This window comes from Salminus brasiliensis, chromosome 1 (genome assembly GCF_030463535.1).
Source record: "Salminus brasiliensis chromosome 1, fSalBra1.hap2, whole genome shotgun sequence".
Classification (NCBI taxonomy): Eukaryota; Metazoa; Chordata; class Actinopteri; order Characiformes; family Bryconidae; genus Salminus; species Salminus brasiliensis.
In genome coordinates this window covers 63,562,242-63,578,247 of record NC_132878.1, presented here as the reverse complement: position 1 = coordinate 63,578,247, position 16,006 = coordinate 63,562,242, and the positions used below count along the sequence as shown (strand labels likewise).

At 40.8% G+C, this 16,006-nt stretch overlaps 1 protein-coding gene across 1 annotated transcript; it reads right to left on the bottom strand.

Annotated features, from left to right (window-relative positions):
* Nucleotides 1-9,919: 9,919 nt before the first annotated feature.
* vgll2a (vestigial-like family member 2a) lies at nucleotides 9,920-15,770 on the bottom strand. Its single transcript, XM_072656555.1, has 4 exons — nucleotides 15,687-15,770; nucleotides 12,820-13,108; nucleotides 11,050-11,544; nucleotides 9,920-9,960 (listed from the first exon to the last, which is right to left on the bottom strand). The coding sequence occupies exons 1-4, from the start codon at nucleotides 15,768-15,770 to the stop codon at nucleotides 9,920-9,922; spliced, it is 909 nt and encodes a 302-aa protein (XP_072512656.1).
* Between the last annotated feature and the right edge of the window lie 236 nt (nucleotides 15,771-16,006).

The window sequence follows — 16,006 nt, the reverse complement described above, 5'->3', positions numbered from 1 at the left end:
ATTTAGCCCAAAGTGGACATCTTTTTTTGGACCACATATAACCCTAATGTAGCTATAAAAACAATTGATGGAAACAACATGCACAAACCCAAATATATAGACGTCAATGTCTTAGCAACATTGATGTTAGGTTAAAATGTGAAAGGTGAAAAGCACGGCATTCAGGTTGTTGTGAAGACGTCTAAAAAAACGTCAATATATTATACGTCTAGGTTAAGAAAAAGGCGCATAAAACGACCGACGACCATTGAATTTAGACGTAGAGGGGTATCATTTTTTAGCCGTCTTCTCAACAACCTGAATGACCGGCTTTTCACCTTTCACCTTTTACATTTTAACCTAATATCAATGTTGCTCAGACATCATGCAAAGTCGTCTTTTAAATTATTTGTTAAAAATTTTTTTTTTGCTGGGTGGGCCAAGCCCCCAGTTTTCTTAAATTACAATACTACTACTTTGTATCTGTTTTCTTGCTAGTTATGTGGTAGCTAGCTATCTAGATGAGCTATAAGCACAGTGAGTTATGGGTAGCTAGCTATCTAGATGAGCTATAAAGACAGTAGGTTATGTGGTAGATAGCTAGTTAGATAAGCAATAAGCACAGCTTGCTTGGTGGCTAGCCAGCTAGTTTATGCCTGTACCTCAAAACTACAGTAATGAGTTTGTAAGAATTTTTATTTAAATGATCAAGAATCACAAACCGTCTTCATTGTCAATAAGTCTAGCCTTGTTAAAGGGCCATTTCTGAACACAGGGAGGCTTCTAAAAGTGAACCCATGCAAAATTCCACCAGCACAGCACTGCAGTTGTTGAATGTGGAAGTATTGTGTGAGTGAGAGTGCACTGCAGCTCATATGAGTATAATTTAGCATTTCTTAATGCCCGGGGACGGCGAATTCCTTTAATCTGCAGACTCAATGTGTGGCAATCCACTTCAAATGCTGCCTCGGTTTAACTTCACATCATACATTAGCCTTTATGGCATTCCCTGGCCAGCGCTGAATAAACGAGCCATTTATACTTCTGCGTGATGTATGTGAAAAGTGGCTCATACCATCCATGTGCAGAGCTGACAATCACACGCCACAGTTACATCTCATCTAGCACAGCACCTTGAATTAATCAGAATGTCAGTAAAACCCTCTCCACGGACAAAAAACAGATTTTAGGCTTGTTCAGCTGTGCTTCTCTGTGCAAATTAAGAAGAATTGCATTCAATAAAGACATGCAGTTTAACACTGGAAGACGTTAAATGTGACAGCGCAAGGGATTTCCCTGAAGGGTCATAAATAAAGTCACAGTAGTTTAAGTCACACTACTGAGTGGTTTGAACAGTTTTATGCAGCTAGCAGAGAGGCACTGAATACTTGGCTGACAAGCACAACAGCTGTTTTTTCCGAACCCCACACCCCCCACGTAAGTCCATGTTTCAGTCAGTAATTGCAGGAGTGGCAAAAGAGATACATTCTGTGATTTGTTCATTTAGCTGTCAGTGGATTTGTTAATGCTTGTATTTCAACAGTACTCTCCAATCCAAGAAAACGTCCTGTGTTTACGTGCATACTCACATTCATTTACACTCTAGTGGCCTGCACGCAGCACTGTAGTGGACAGGATGGCTGTTGGAGGTTTACATATGGCAGCAGCCCGAGAAGGAAATGATGGGAAACGTAAACACAGCCGTACGGCTCTGGAAGAAACAGAACACTTTTCTGAATTTCTCTGCAGGTGAAATGCCACTCAAAGACCGGCCTGACTTCAAGCTTTCCATGCGGCACCTCGTTCTGCTTAAAGACATAAATGTCAACATTTTGGCAATAAAACCCATTCAAATTCTTACCTGCGGCCAGACAAGCTCAAAGATATCATATTCCCACCAAACCACCACTTTTTTTCTTCCCTCTCAAAAGCCCATAGCTGAGGTAGGGGAGCCTATTGGAAGAGCTGCCCAGATTCATCTTTAAAATGATTGAAAGTAAAAACAATAGGTATAATGATCTGCATTTATCGTCTCCTTGGTCTTAGACCAAGCTACAGTGTTTAGTGTGTGTGAAACCACAGACAAACTACAGTCAGACCTGTAGCGAAGTGCTGGAGCTATGTTAGGAATTCCCAGTGCAAGACCTCAGGATTCATCTCTTTTGTAAGACGTGTTCAGCTCCATTTGACATGTAAATAATACAGCCCAGTGTAACATGATACCCAACAGTTTAACAGTTAACACCTAGAAACTAGTATTGGGACCAGATGCGTCAATAAAAGTCTGAAATTACATTTAACAAATGATGGTCCATAGTAGATATTCACAATAATTGTCTTGATTTTAAATTCACACAGTCTTTTATAAGATTATAAGATACAGACAGGACGGCTAAAAGTTTTGCCATCCTGCCAAAGTTCTCTGCTTCATTTACTACACTAAACATTGGACTGTCTAAAGAAACATCATCTTAATTTACTGTGCACAGCGTAGAGATTCTCCATGTCCTGGCATTTACAACTCTTCCTCAGAATTTATTGCCATGGGGGACGAAATCCTGGAAATTTACAGAAATCTACGATTCTGGGTGGTATGGCTGCAGGGGCCGGGCCGGTGTATGGGATCAGGTATGAGGCGTGATGTGGTATGATACTGGGTTATAAATGCTACAAAACTGCTTATGCTTTCATGTACAGTTATCTTTTATTTAATGGAATTAATACAAATACTGAGTGAGGCATAGACCTGTAGTGAATGTTCTTAGTACATCTAGCATCTATCAGAATAGGAACAGAAGTTCTCTTTATGGGGTCATTATGGACTTAAATAAAAAGCTCAAGTGGAACAGAGTAAATGTAGATCCCTTTCTTTATATATAGTATGTATATACAGTATATAAGCGGATACGTGTTATCATAAATCCATAAAATGTTAAGTAGATAGAATTGAGTGAATGGAACTAGTTCCTACAAGCCTGTAAAATATAGACCATTAAACACAGCTTACTTTAGAGTTCTCAAAATATACTGTAAAAAAAATTTAACCTAGTCTTAAATCATTACACTGCATGTAAAGCTGGTGAGGTAATGAGAACTGCTTCATGGTTAAGGTGACTCCTAACCATCTGCGTGCAGTAAAACAACAATGCATGAGAGTGTGCTGAGCTGATGTGACTGTCTGAACACAGAGACAGTGTGTAGAGCAGCTGTTTGTTCAGTCCGCTGTCGGGGACACACAGCTCCAGGCTTTTCGGAAGGCCTGTGTGTTAAAGGTTTAATAAATGTGCTTGTCTTAGGTGGAGGATCAGCACAATTCCTCAGGCTTTTGAGTGCGTCACTGGCACGCTGACCTTCACAATAGCGCTATCTACCTTAACCACTGCTAAACTCCAGCAGAAAGGAATAGCAAGCATTTTTTCTATTATTGTTTATGTTCCAGCTTCAGTGTTAGATATAAGAAGAACGACAAAAGGAAATGCTAACTAGCGTTGAATGGTCAGGCCACCCTGCCCAACACTGTTGTTGGAGATCCAAATCCACATCCATGCTGCCTATGTTGACTAATGTGAAAAATGCCAGTGGTGATGGTGTGAGAATCGCCAGCCATGTGACACTTGTGGATAGACTGAATGTCATATAGAGCCGTTCCACAGCTCAGGCATTAGCGATGTTTACATGCCACAGCCTACTAGCATGAGACAGTATCACACAAACTCCTAGAGCTGGATAGAGTAGCCTACACCCATATTCAGGTAAAGGTATTGTAAGAGTTGGGCAGTAAGTAGTTATGTACTCAAGCTGATCATTTTAATGCTAATGCTTTCACGTCTGTTACCGTGTATGTTTGTGGGGAAATGAATCTACTCTCGTTACAATTTAGCCATTAACATTTAACAGGTCAAAGTAGTTTAGACACTGTTGGTAGTGTCTAAACTACCTTGACACACCACATTGTTATTTTAGACCTTGATTGCACAAAAAAGTAGAATAGAGTCTCACATATTTCAGGCCTGATAGCAGTAGGATAGCAGACCACTGTTGGCCCACAAACGGCAAAGCGGGCAGCATTTTGCTCAACAATTTCTGGACAGTCTGCTGGTGGTTAAGCCGAGTATTAGACAAAATGGCACTTTCCATTGCTCGTTTTCCGTCAAGAGTCCAAATTCTGACTTTTGTTATCCTTCATAAATTAGTTTAGTAAATCATTTCCTAGTCCATAGACCTAGTCATTGTTCTTTCTTTCATAGTTGTTCTGAATACTTGTCTTAGTTTAGTTTCTTAAATAAAAGTGCATTTAAAATTATTAGAGCAGATTAAAAACTAATTACATCTTGTATGCATGGCAGTTATCAGGGTGCTCCGAGGATGGACCAGCAGTGGCAAACAGTCAGTGAAGTGCTGACCTTATCAAACCAGCAGACCAATATATGCTGGCTTTTTGGGAGCCCGTATGTTCATAGATAGTGGATGTACTAAATTCCGCTGTATTTCTGGGTTATGGGAATATGGGTTTTGGCTAGTCTACAAACCTCTGAATGTTACAGAATTTAAACAACGGTTCAGAAAGAAGTCACAGTAGCATTTCGAAAACAACTTAACTACATATTAGAACTGTGGTCAGAACTACTTCTTAGTGCATTCAGCATCTCGCACCAGGGTGTCAAACTGGGCTTCTTCCAGGGATGTAGTAAAAGGCTAAATGTCAGAAATCTATGGAAAGTGAAATTAAGGAACTGGTATTGAACAACAGATTGAACAGACTGGAACTAATAAAGTGTTTATCTTAATTGTTATTATACTGCATAACACATTCAACATTTTTTTGCTTTTACTTTTCTTTAAAATCAAGACCAGCAGATGAGCACACTCAACGTAACTGTATATTGATAAATGACCAGCACATTGTAACCCGATACTGTCCTTTTACTAGATTGAATGCTTTAATAACGTACAATACCCTCCTTTATGTTTGTTGTATTCAAATATATTGAATTGAATTATAAAGTTGCCATAATTAAGTATAGATAAAATAAAATGTGATTTTTTTTTTTTGGGTGGTTTGGGATGCGATAATCTGGCATGCGGTGGTGTGACTAACTAAGCAACAGTTCTGATCCTTACATTAGCGCATTATAAATCATTTAAATCTGCAGAATCCCAACTCTTTGTAATGTATTTGGGTAATAGTGTATGCATTTCATGATACCTGAGCAAATTAAGACATTTTTCAAATAAATACTTAAGTACAGAAACAAAATGCAGTTATTTAAGTACCCCTCTCTGGTTTCTTATGGGTCAAAGTTCTGCAGGGATAAGCCTTTTCCCTTTTCTAACACTCTGAATCTGGGACTTGCTAATTAGCTGACGAGTTGAAGCAGGTGTGTTTAATAAGACGGAATGCTGAACTCTGCAGAGCTGAGGACCACCAGGACTGGAGTCTGACCTATGTGATCTATCAGCATTAGAACTGACATTTGTTTAATGCTTTTATTCCCTTTTTGAAATCTTTTTCTGAATGAAAACTCTAAAGTTCATTGAGACCGGAGTGAACAGCAAAGTGGTCCAGACGCTGAAGCAAAAGAAAAGAATGCATTTAAACATTAAAAAAGACATAATTCTACAATGAGTTCAGCGTAGATTACCTTCTGCATGGCTGTACTTGAGAATAAGTAAAGGTATTACCTTATAACTTTTTGCCCCAAGTACATGTAAGTGAGTAAACTAGTTACTACTCACCTCTGTACACTCCAGTATCTGCCCCAACTGCTCCCAGGGCCAGCACCAATTCATGCTGCCTCAAAGACCATTACCCCTCATCCACTTGTGTGGAGAACTGCTTTAAGACGATGACAAGTAAGTGATAGCACGCTAAATTGGAAGTCATGGGGGCATATCTGTAAACAGAATGGATAAAGCACAAGGCCTTCCTGCAGGGTGGTCCTATATAGTGTGAACAGTATTCACTTCATGATTTCAATACAGCAGTCCTCAAGCCCCATCTTACAAGCAGGACTGGCATGAGGTCAGGGCCTTTGATTACCACTGATCAGTGTGTGGCTTCATGCCCAGAGTTGTGCGTGGCAGTGCTTTCAAAAGCTCTGTCTGTGTTTGCACAGCTTAGGGTGCAAAAGAGCTCTGTAATTAATTCACTGGCTGAACAAAAACGCAGTTCCTTTCTGCCATGTGATTACAATTACATCTCAACTAAAGCTAAAGCTCAGCTAAAGACTCTTGACTCTTGTTTCGAGAGTGGGTAAAACTTTAGGTACATAATAGCCTTTCAAATGACAATGCCTAAGAAATACACTAATCTAAAGAAACTCACTGAGATAGATGTGATTGATATAACCATCATAACATTCTACCCAGGACATGGTGGACATGATTGTAAAGCACATGGTGCAGTGTGTCCGTGTGTATAATCTGCCATACAAATTTAACTCTCCCATGGGTGTTTAGCTTAATTTCTTGATTGGTAGAAAGCATGAAGACACATGCCGATTAACATTCTTTTGCAGTGCCTCGTTTTTACTGAGGGCTGAATGACGGCCTGGGCCTCACCGCCACTCCTAAACGCTAAGGTCAAGCATTTCTCTGATAGTGGCAAACCCATACAAATAAATTTTAAAATTGTAAAATAACAATAATGAATAAAAAAATTAATGAAATGATCTGGGGTGTCCTGGTGGTCTGAAGTGAGACTTAAAAATGAATAAACTGTAGTCAATCTACAATAGATCATTTGGTGTTTGATCATTTGGTCTGTGTGAATGAGAAATTTGTCCAGCACAAATATTTCAGTCTCAGATGATCTGCAACTGCATTCTCACAACTTTCATACATAGATCATACATAGTCACATGAACACAAGAACAGCTTGGCTAAAAGTACAAGTTAGAACATAAATACCACAAAGCCCAGTGGCCTAAAAAAATGACAATCTGAATAAAAATACAACACAGGGTATCCAGGGTCCAGGGTCTCTTCACCCACTAGCATCAAACTAGCATTACCCTAAATGTTTACAGATTAAACTACATTTGATTATATCACATAAATTCTACAGTTGTATGAAAAAATATGGACACCACTGTTCAGGCACCCTGGCATGAAAATAACAAATTCTGATCAACAACAAATTCTCTACAGGAATAAATAGAAATTGTGCTCTATTTACACAATCTGCCATAACATTAGCACCACCTGCCAAATACTGAGTAGGCTTCCCCTTGTGCCACCACAACAGATCTGACCATTTGAGGCATGAATTCCACAACACCTTTGAAAGTGTCCTATGGTATCTGGCACCAATTAGCATTGGCAGCAGATGTCCTTTCATTTAGACTCCCTGAGAACCCTTGCTGTGCACCATATATACACTATATTGATTATCATTTAGATATTAAGATCTAATGTACAACCATATATATTTCACCTCATAGGTTATGAAAAAAGGTTACCATAGATGAATTATGAATAAGAGGGAGATTAATATGTATCAGAACTGTTTGCATTGTGTTGACAGAAGTGAACTGGTTAGGTGTGTTGATTAGATCTTTTTGTGAGTTATGGATGTGCAGTTGTGCCAGTATTTGTATATCTGTTTGTTGCAGCTTAGATGTACGTAGTCAGCGGAGTAATGTCATTGGTCATAAAACATAAGCTATAGTTAGATTTCTCAAAATGAGCACAAAACATTATTTTCTATAGCAAAAATATGACCCACTCAAATGTAAAATCTTTATTGTTCACGTTCTCCCATTCAGTGGGTACTGCCTTAACTGAGAGTAGCTTACGTATCTGAGACAAACTTCCCATCAATCCTAACCACACAACAAACGCAGCTTGTAGTTCTCGAATGAAATTCAGTCATGCTAAATTTGGCTTTGGCATTATCATGTAGCTGGAGAGCCACTTTGCATTATGATTTTATTGCCTTTTTTCTTTTAAACTTCCCTTCCCATGTGATATGCCCTTCGTAGCTAACCTAAGTGAACACTCTGAAAGTCACTCCAGTTAAGACGAGCTCCATCCACCCTGGCATATCTTTCATCACCTTAGTCAGAAACTGATATTAATCTACAGCTGTCCAGGACTAAACCACAAATACAACCAAAAAGATCAGCTGAGAAACAAAACACATGGCAGCGTTACCACATTCTCTTTCTTATAATTCTTATAATATTATAGCATATTGTCGCTTCTCTTTTCTTTTCTTTTTTAAATGAATCTGGCCGTTGTTTTTAACATTGTGTCCAAATTCCAAGTTAAATACATCAATTCAGTTGACTCAAAAATGACTTGAACTATAAAAGTTTACATTAACTTCCACTGAAAGTTGAGAGGGGTTTTTTTCCATTTCTTGTAAAGTTGCTTTTTTAGAGATGTTTTTTTTTGCATTTCTGTACAGCATTTCTCTTTTTACAGTTTTTCTCTTTTCATGCTGCTTTCACACATCTGACCTTTAAAGGGCTCCTATATTGCCTTACATTCTACACTGCCAGTTGTCTTGACCTTGAAAAATATCTGAATATCTAGTCTTTACAATATATACCGCATTTATTGTGCGAGATTATGTATGCAACAAAAGCAAACACAAAAACCCCAACAATAAATTGGTGAGGCTGAAAGGAAACTATTCCGTTGGTGTCATATTCCTTTCAGAGATCTGAAGGTTGGAGTCGCTTTGTCGATACTGCTGGTCTTAGATGCAGGGCCTTTAGGTAGCAGTGCTGGGTAGAAAAAAGCTTGCATGACAAGATCACTATGAACATGAATCACTGAATTCACATGTTAAAGGACAGCATTCGCTAGTGCTAATGAGGAATACTGAAAGATGGTCGCACAGTCGCATGTAGTTGCAGCTTTAATTACACTGTTCCTTTCGGTGAAGATGAATAAAACATAGCACATATAATACAGATAACACTGAAGGCTCCTCAATGCACTATTAAGGTGAAATACTTTACAATGCAATATATTACTATATCCACAATACACCATTAGGACCTGTCGCACACAGCCATTGATAGCTGAAAGTCAAAGAGAGCCCACATTACAAGAATGTGACTTTGATGGCAGTGTGTTCACAGCTACTCATACTGAATGAGCTGGATCCTTGCACTAATCATATTCACACAAATTTAGTGTATACAGCAACTTAGATAGTTAGAACAGAGGTGATGTGTGTGTGTGCGTGCGTCTGTGTCTGTCCTTCCATGGGCACTTCCTTTCACCCCCCCCCCTTCACGCCATTCATCCTTAAATCAAAAAAGCCAAACCAGTTGTTCCCTGTGTGGGTGGGGGTCCAGAAATGACAAAAAGCTCCTTTTATGAAATCCTGAGCCCCTGCTTGGTCGAAACACTGCACAGTGACACTGCCATTGTGAGTGTGCGTGCGGAGTTCCAAAACAGTTGTCGATGACAGCTGTTGAGAGCAATATAGATAGAGTCAAGTGGCTTCAAATAGCCCCTGCTCTCTTCTGTCATGACAGGGAATGCTGCTCTCTCATCAGAGTCTCTCATTTCTAATAAAAAAAGAAAGTCACAATAACACAGCAGCCTCTTCTCTGGCACTGGCTATGGTCCCCCATGTAAAGGGCGTCCGGTCACTTCTGACGTTTAAGCTCTCGTGCCTCTCCCCCCACCCCTGTCCCAAATCAAAAAGAGTTGCTTGTTCTTTTTTATTTCTTTTGGACCATGTGTCCATTTGGGAAGGGGCTGAGAGCTTTTGAGGCCGGCGAGATAGAAAGAACAAGCGGGCGAGCGAGCCAGCAAGAGAACAGCTGCCGCGTGGTCACACCACCATGTATTTCTGGCTGTTTTTTTGTCCATCTCTCACCCGGAGTCTCTGTTAGCTTTGAGTGTCTCAGTATGGGCCTCTCGTGGTGCCTGAGCCTGGGGAAGGGGGGGGGGGTAGTTCATCCACTTTGGCGTGATTTCAGCTCAGGATGCCTCCGCCGCAGAGCGTGTAGCGCCGAGCTGCAAGTGAGAATCAGAATCTGTTACAGAAAAAGGGCCCTGCTGTCGCCTACAAAGGCAGAGAAAGACAAGAAGTCAGCTGAGGCTGGAGGTTCAGCAGGGCGCTAAAACCAGTATAAGTCCTTGCTCTTATCCTGGCTCTGCAGACCTAAGAGAATAAGAGAGATAGAGAGACAGAAAGACAACAGAAGAAGCAGGGTAAGAAAAGTGAGGGAGAGACGAAGAGAGGTGGGGGAAATAAATAGCAAATTCTTAGGCGTGGGAAGCCGCGAAAGCAAGAAAAGGGTGAAAAGCATTAGCCACAAAGGCAGAGGTTGGAAACCCAATTAATAAGTCAGCAACATACATCATGATATAACACAACACACTGGCCTTGGCTTTTAAAGGATCAGGGGAAAATCTTACACAAAACAACAGCTTCAAAAACATTAGTGACTTCAGGTGACGTCTCTGTGAAAAGGAACCTCATAAAAGTACTTTGCTCACTCTCGTATTTCAAAGGGAAAGGTGTTGAATTTGAAACATTGCTATAAGAAAGGGGACCTTTGGTCACGTTGAAATCTGAATTGCTTGAGAATTTAAAAGCAATCCATCCTAACCTATATATATTTTCCAGTTCACTTAGCGTCCTTAATCTTGTATGTTTCATCATGTGTTCTCAACCCTTCTAAGTGGCTTTGGGTTATTGCAAAGTACTACACAGACACACTCTTAAACATAAAGGTCCCGAAAAGCACTCATAGAAGGACTACGCTTGGTTCTATAATGGTTTTATAACTACAGATATAGAGAAAGCTAAGCTATGACATTATGCCCAACCTGCGTCCTTGGCATATTGAGACAAAGACAAAACCATATGTAAAAGTGGAGGGAGCCTAACCATGGTAGTAATAAGGATAAACCGTTTTTGTCAATTCAAAGCACTAATGTGAAGCACCTTGTTAACCTGATGCTTAAAGAACCTGAAGTTTGCTTAAATAGGATTATATAAAGGTTCTATTCCAAATAAAATCCAGGTCAAGACCTATATCAGAAACTTTATTTTAAGGGACTGGATGATAATGATGATGACTGGAGGATTTTTCTTACCTGTCTCCACATTCAGACTGAGACCCTGGCTCATATCAGAGCCTGTCCCGGTGAAGGCTCCAGTCCAGGCAGAGCTGGCTGGCTCACTTTTGCTGATGTCACACGGTGAGGGTCCGGGGGCGGGCACCGTGGCAGCAGGCAGCCTGTGCGGTCGCACCGAAGGAACCAGCAGAGAACCGTATCGGGGGTCGAAGTGTGTCCCGTACATGTCGTGCACGGAGGGCCGGCTGTAGGCAGAGCCTTGGGTGCTGATGGCTCCACTGAGCGAGTAAGGGTGGTGGTGGTGGTGGTGGTGGTGTGTTGGGTGCCATGGCTCCGGCGTGGTCTGGTGGAGGTGGCTGTGCAGTGAGGTTGGGGAGTAAGGGTCAGTTGCAAAGGGAAGCTCCGTGTGGGACGCTCCCAGAGCGCTGCTCAGAGACGCTGTGACCGAAGGCTGATACGCGCTGTTCCAGAACGAGGGAGGGAAACTTCGCTGACTCATCGGGAACGAACCGTCTGAAAAAAAGAGGGAAGACAGGTTTGCATATTGTCACTGTCGGAACAAACCTCTTCATCCCTGATATGTTAACTTGACAAGATCGGTGAGCTTCACTTTATATAGTATTATGCTGTGGACTACTGAAGTAAAATTACACTCTTTGACCACAATCACCATAGGTATGTTGGAGAAAAAGGAAGCAGCGTTTCATGAAAAGAACCCCTTGCCAAGCTTTAAGACTGCTTTGGGTTTGTGTGGCGCAAGAAAGACTGAATGGGTAGATGAATGGATTCTTCTCAATATTAGTAAATTCCAGAAGGAAAATGTAATGCAGTCAGTCCAGAAACTGAAGCTGAATAGAGTAGGCTGCTACAAGAGGAGAGTGACCCAAAATGTGCCCAAAACCTATCATGAACTACTTCAAAAAACACAAGCTGAAGCTTTTGGAACAGCCCCTTCAGATCCCTGACTTCACTGAAAATCTATGGCTATATTTTAAACATACCGTGCAGCAAGACAGTTCGAGACTTTTGCAGTGGGTGAAACTTCCTAAAACAAGATCAGATAGACTTCTAGCTAGCTATAAGTATTTGGAAGCTGTAGTTTCTGCCAGGGGGGGGGGGTGTCCAATCCGTTGAACAGGCCACAATGGCTATTGTATTTTTTTCTGTAGGTTCAACATTTGTAAGTGTTGCAGAAAAAAGCTTTTGTAGCAGAGGCTGTGTGTCGTGTCTTTTGGCCGAGGTGCACAGCCACCAGAATCCCCCTGCATTGTCAGGTATTGTCTGTAACTGAACTCTGTAACCAATGCACAGCTACGATGTTGAAAAAAAAAGCCCAGTTTATTATCTCTCTATCAGTAGACGTGTGAAAAGCTGATTACGGCATTAGGACAGTGTGTTGCACTAGAAGCATCTTTGCCATGTGATGAAACACGCTAATACTGAACACTGAAGCACACACTGAGTAAAGGAGCAGAGAAGGGAAACAGTGAGCTTTAAGAATCATATGGCCCTTCAGTGTCGAGAGAACTGCCCAAATCCATAGATCTGCATGTAGGGGCTACTGAACTAATAATTTAAATGACAAATTCTTAGATGATAATAAACATAGAATAAATCATTAGCAGCTCCCAATTACTGGGTCACGTCTTTCCTCTAATCCTTTGTGACTGGTTTCAGTGCTGTACAACTCGAGCTCTGGACTGTACGGGAAGCCGCTCACCTCACAGGCCTCAATATTAATAAAAAATAATAACTCGATAATAACTCAGTTAACAACAATAAACGCACCTTTCCAGGAGCTGGAGCCCCGCGCGGGCTTGCCACCGCCGGAGGAAGTGTGGGCGTGTCCCGCGGCCTGGCTGAGAGCGCGGCTGAAGTGCTCGTCCACCACAGAACTGATGTCCCCCCGGAAGTAGGTAAAGAGCACGCAGCGTGCGCTCAGGTACTCGGCCTCGGGCGCGGGGTCACGCGGCTCCTCTTCTTTTACCGGCGGCGCGTGCGTGCTGGAGAACGAGCCGCTCCCGCCGGTCGCCGCTTCCTGCGCTTCCTGCATCTTCGAGTAGAAAGAGGCGAGTTTCTGAGAGAGAGAGAGAGAGAGAGAGAGAGAGAGAGAGGGGGGGGGGGGGGGGGAATATAAATTTATGAAGTCATTTACATATTTTTATTCATACATTTATTGTGAAATTCTACACAGTGTAAAAATCAGCTGGTTTATTTTTTTTTATTAATTATTATTATTATTTTTAAATGCCGTTAAAACCAAATCTAGTCTTTCCATAGTATTGACGGTCAGGAAAATAAAATAAATGTGTTTTAAATGTAAGTGAATGTAAAAAAATTATTTTAAGTAGTTGTGGATCATTTCTATTGGTCAATTTGTCATGGAATTTGCCCAGTAAAATATAGGTGCCATAGAAGAACAGTATAAAGCGATCTAGGCTTGTAAAACAGAGTGTGAGTCCTTTAATGTAAAGGTCCTTCACACTCACACATCTCTGTTCCACCAAGCAGAGCTCTTTATGGACCCAAACGTGTTTTTTTTTTCTGTGGTATAACTTAAAGATCCCTTTGAAGCAGCTGTATGTTCTGTAAGAAAATAAAATATAAATAAGCACATATACAGAACATATGTGCCAACTGATTCAAACTGCCTGACTTATCCAGACAGATGAAACTGAGGACATTTATGCTACGGAATTTTTTGAGAGACTTTGGCACAGTTTGAGACATTCAACCTCAGCCCTGTGTGTGTGTGTGTGTGTTTACTGTGAGAGGTTTAACGAAAGTGCCAGAACTTTAAAGAGGGCTTAACAGCGGTGACCCAGATCAGGAGACAACTCACCCCAGCCTCACTTATCATTCTCTGTTTTCACCCTCATTTCAGCTCCAACAGCTCCTCACAATTCCCAAACGGATTTATTCAGCACCGACAGATTTACTAAGCCCACGAGCTCAGTTTGTGTGCAGTTGACTGAAATGCTTATTAATACTGAACTTAAATTAAATACTGATTTGAATTTTGAAAAAATAATAGTAGAGAAAGATTAATAAAGATACTAAATAAATAATAAAAAAAAAACAGCAGAGAGAAGAAGCCAGTGTTTCCTTCATTATTAAATAAACTTTAGTGTTACATGGGCACAAGCTAACCCTAGTGTTCATTCAACACTGCAGATTGTTTTATGAGTATATCAGCCAGCTCATGTAGCTTGTAGCTCTGCATGCACCTATAAATATCTCACAGTGTTTATAATAACAATCATGGTTACATCATCTGGTATTCATTTCATTTAACACTGAAAATTAGTCAGAGACTGAGGGTCTTAACACTAGAGATGTTGCTGTGTACAGTGTGAGCATCATTTATCGTTCATAAATATAGATCATAAATAACCGCCTAGGTGATGCAGTACATTTGAGTAGCATATTACACTTGATTTGACATTCAGAGCGAATTCAACAGGGCAGGTGTATGATAAGACGACCAGTGTAGACTGCTTATAAAGTGTGTAATTAACCAGCAAGGCGATGTAGCCATTATTACACTTATTACTATTAATACTAACACGTTTACAATATTCATATACGTTCATTGTTTTAACTGTAAGGGTTTACTAGGTATTTCTCTGTGTACAGCACTAGTTTACTTGTGATTAGATTGTGAATAATCTAAGCTTCCAGGTGAGGTAGTGTGTTAACACTCTAAGAGTGAACTCTGCTGTATAGTCTATAGTGTATTATAGAGCAAGTGTGTACCTTACAGCTCTGGATAATATTGTAAAAACAAATAAAGACCTCCAATGTAATGTAATATTATAATATAAAAAGATATTATTCTCAATAAGTAAGAATTTAGTCAGCACTATTAGAGTGACTTCAGCTCAGCACACAGCCTGCAGGATAAGTCAGCTCATGTAACCTGCAGCTCTGCATATGATTATAAATAAACATAAATGACCTCCAAGGCCATGTCATCTGGAGTATGATCTTATTTAAGAAATATTGAAACACTTTTAGAGTAAACTACAGTACTTAGAGTTACTTGGGCAGTGGGTGTTCTGTGCTACAGGCGGTAGTAGGTAGTAGTCAGCTCGTGTACCTCGTACGGCTCTGCGTAATGTAGCAAGTAAATAATTATAAATGACCTCCAAGGTGATGTAATCTAGTGTTTTATTATCTGTAAAATTGATTCAACACTGTCAGACTTGCTTCAACACTTAGCATGGCTAAAGAACTGGGTATTCAGATGGTGCAGCCTGACCATTAGAATAATACAATAATTATAAACTATTATTATTATTATTATTATTATTATTATTATTATTATGTATTAATTGTCATTACTGTCTGTAATAATGACTTTTGGACCGTACTGGACCGAGTGGCTTCTGAACTTCGCCGTGTAGTCTGCAGTGTAATCGGCTCGTGTAACGCGCAGCCCTGCTTATGATGATAAATAATAGTAAATAGCCTCTAAGGGATGTGATCATCGGTATGTTTGCGCTGGCCGTCATACGAACCAAATCCCCAAAGCAAACACTGGAACTGGAAGAAGCCTGAGTCTTAGTTTTCGGAGTGGATCTGAATTCAGAGCTGTGAGAGAAACTCTGTTCGCGGTGCAGGAGAAAGTGGTAAGTGGTAAGTTGGGAGCCTACCTGGTGGTGATAGGGGCTGTAAGTGGCGGTGAAGTAGGGCTGAGGTGGAGCGTACACTTGATACATCACATCCAAGCAGCTCATGGCGACAAAACGAGCCTAAATCACCACGTACGACAACTCAGCACGGCGAAACAGCGCTTCATTGGAGACGAAGGAGTTCGTTCGCTGGCGACGAAAAGAACAGGTAGTTGCGCTGCGGGTAAAAAGTCTCAGTGCGAGTTTTATGTCCTCTCCTGTCAGGCAGCACGGCGTGAGTGAGAAGAAGGCGGAACGGCGCGCGCCGGGTTTTGTTATTACACCCGTATTCGGGCACGTCA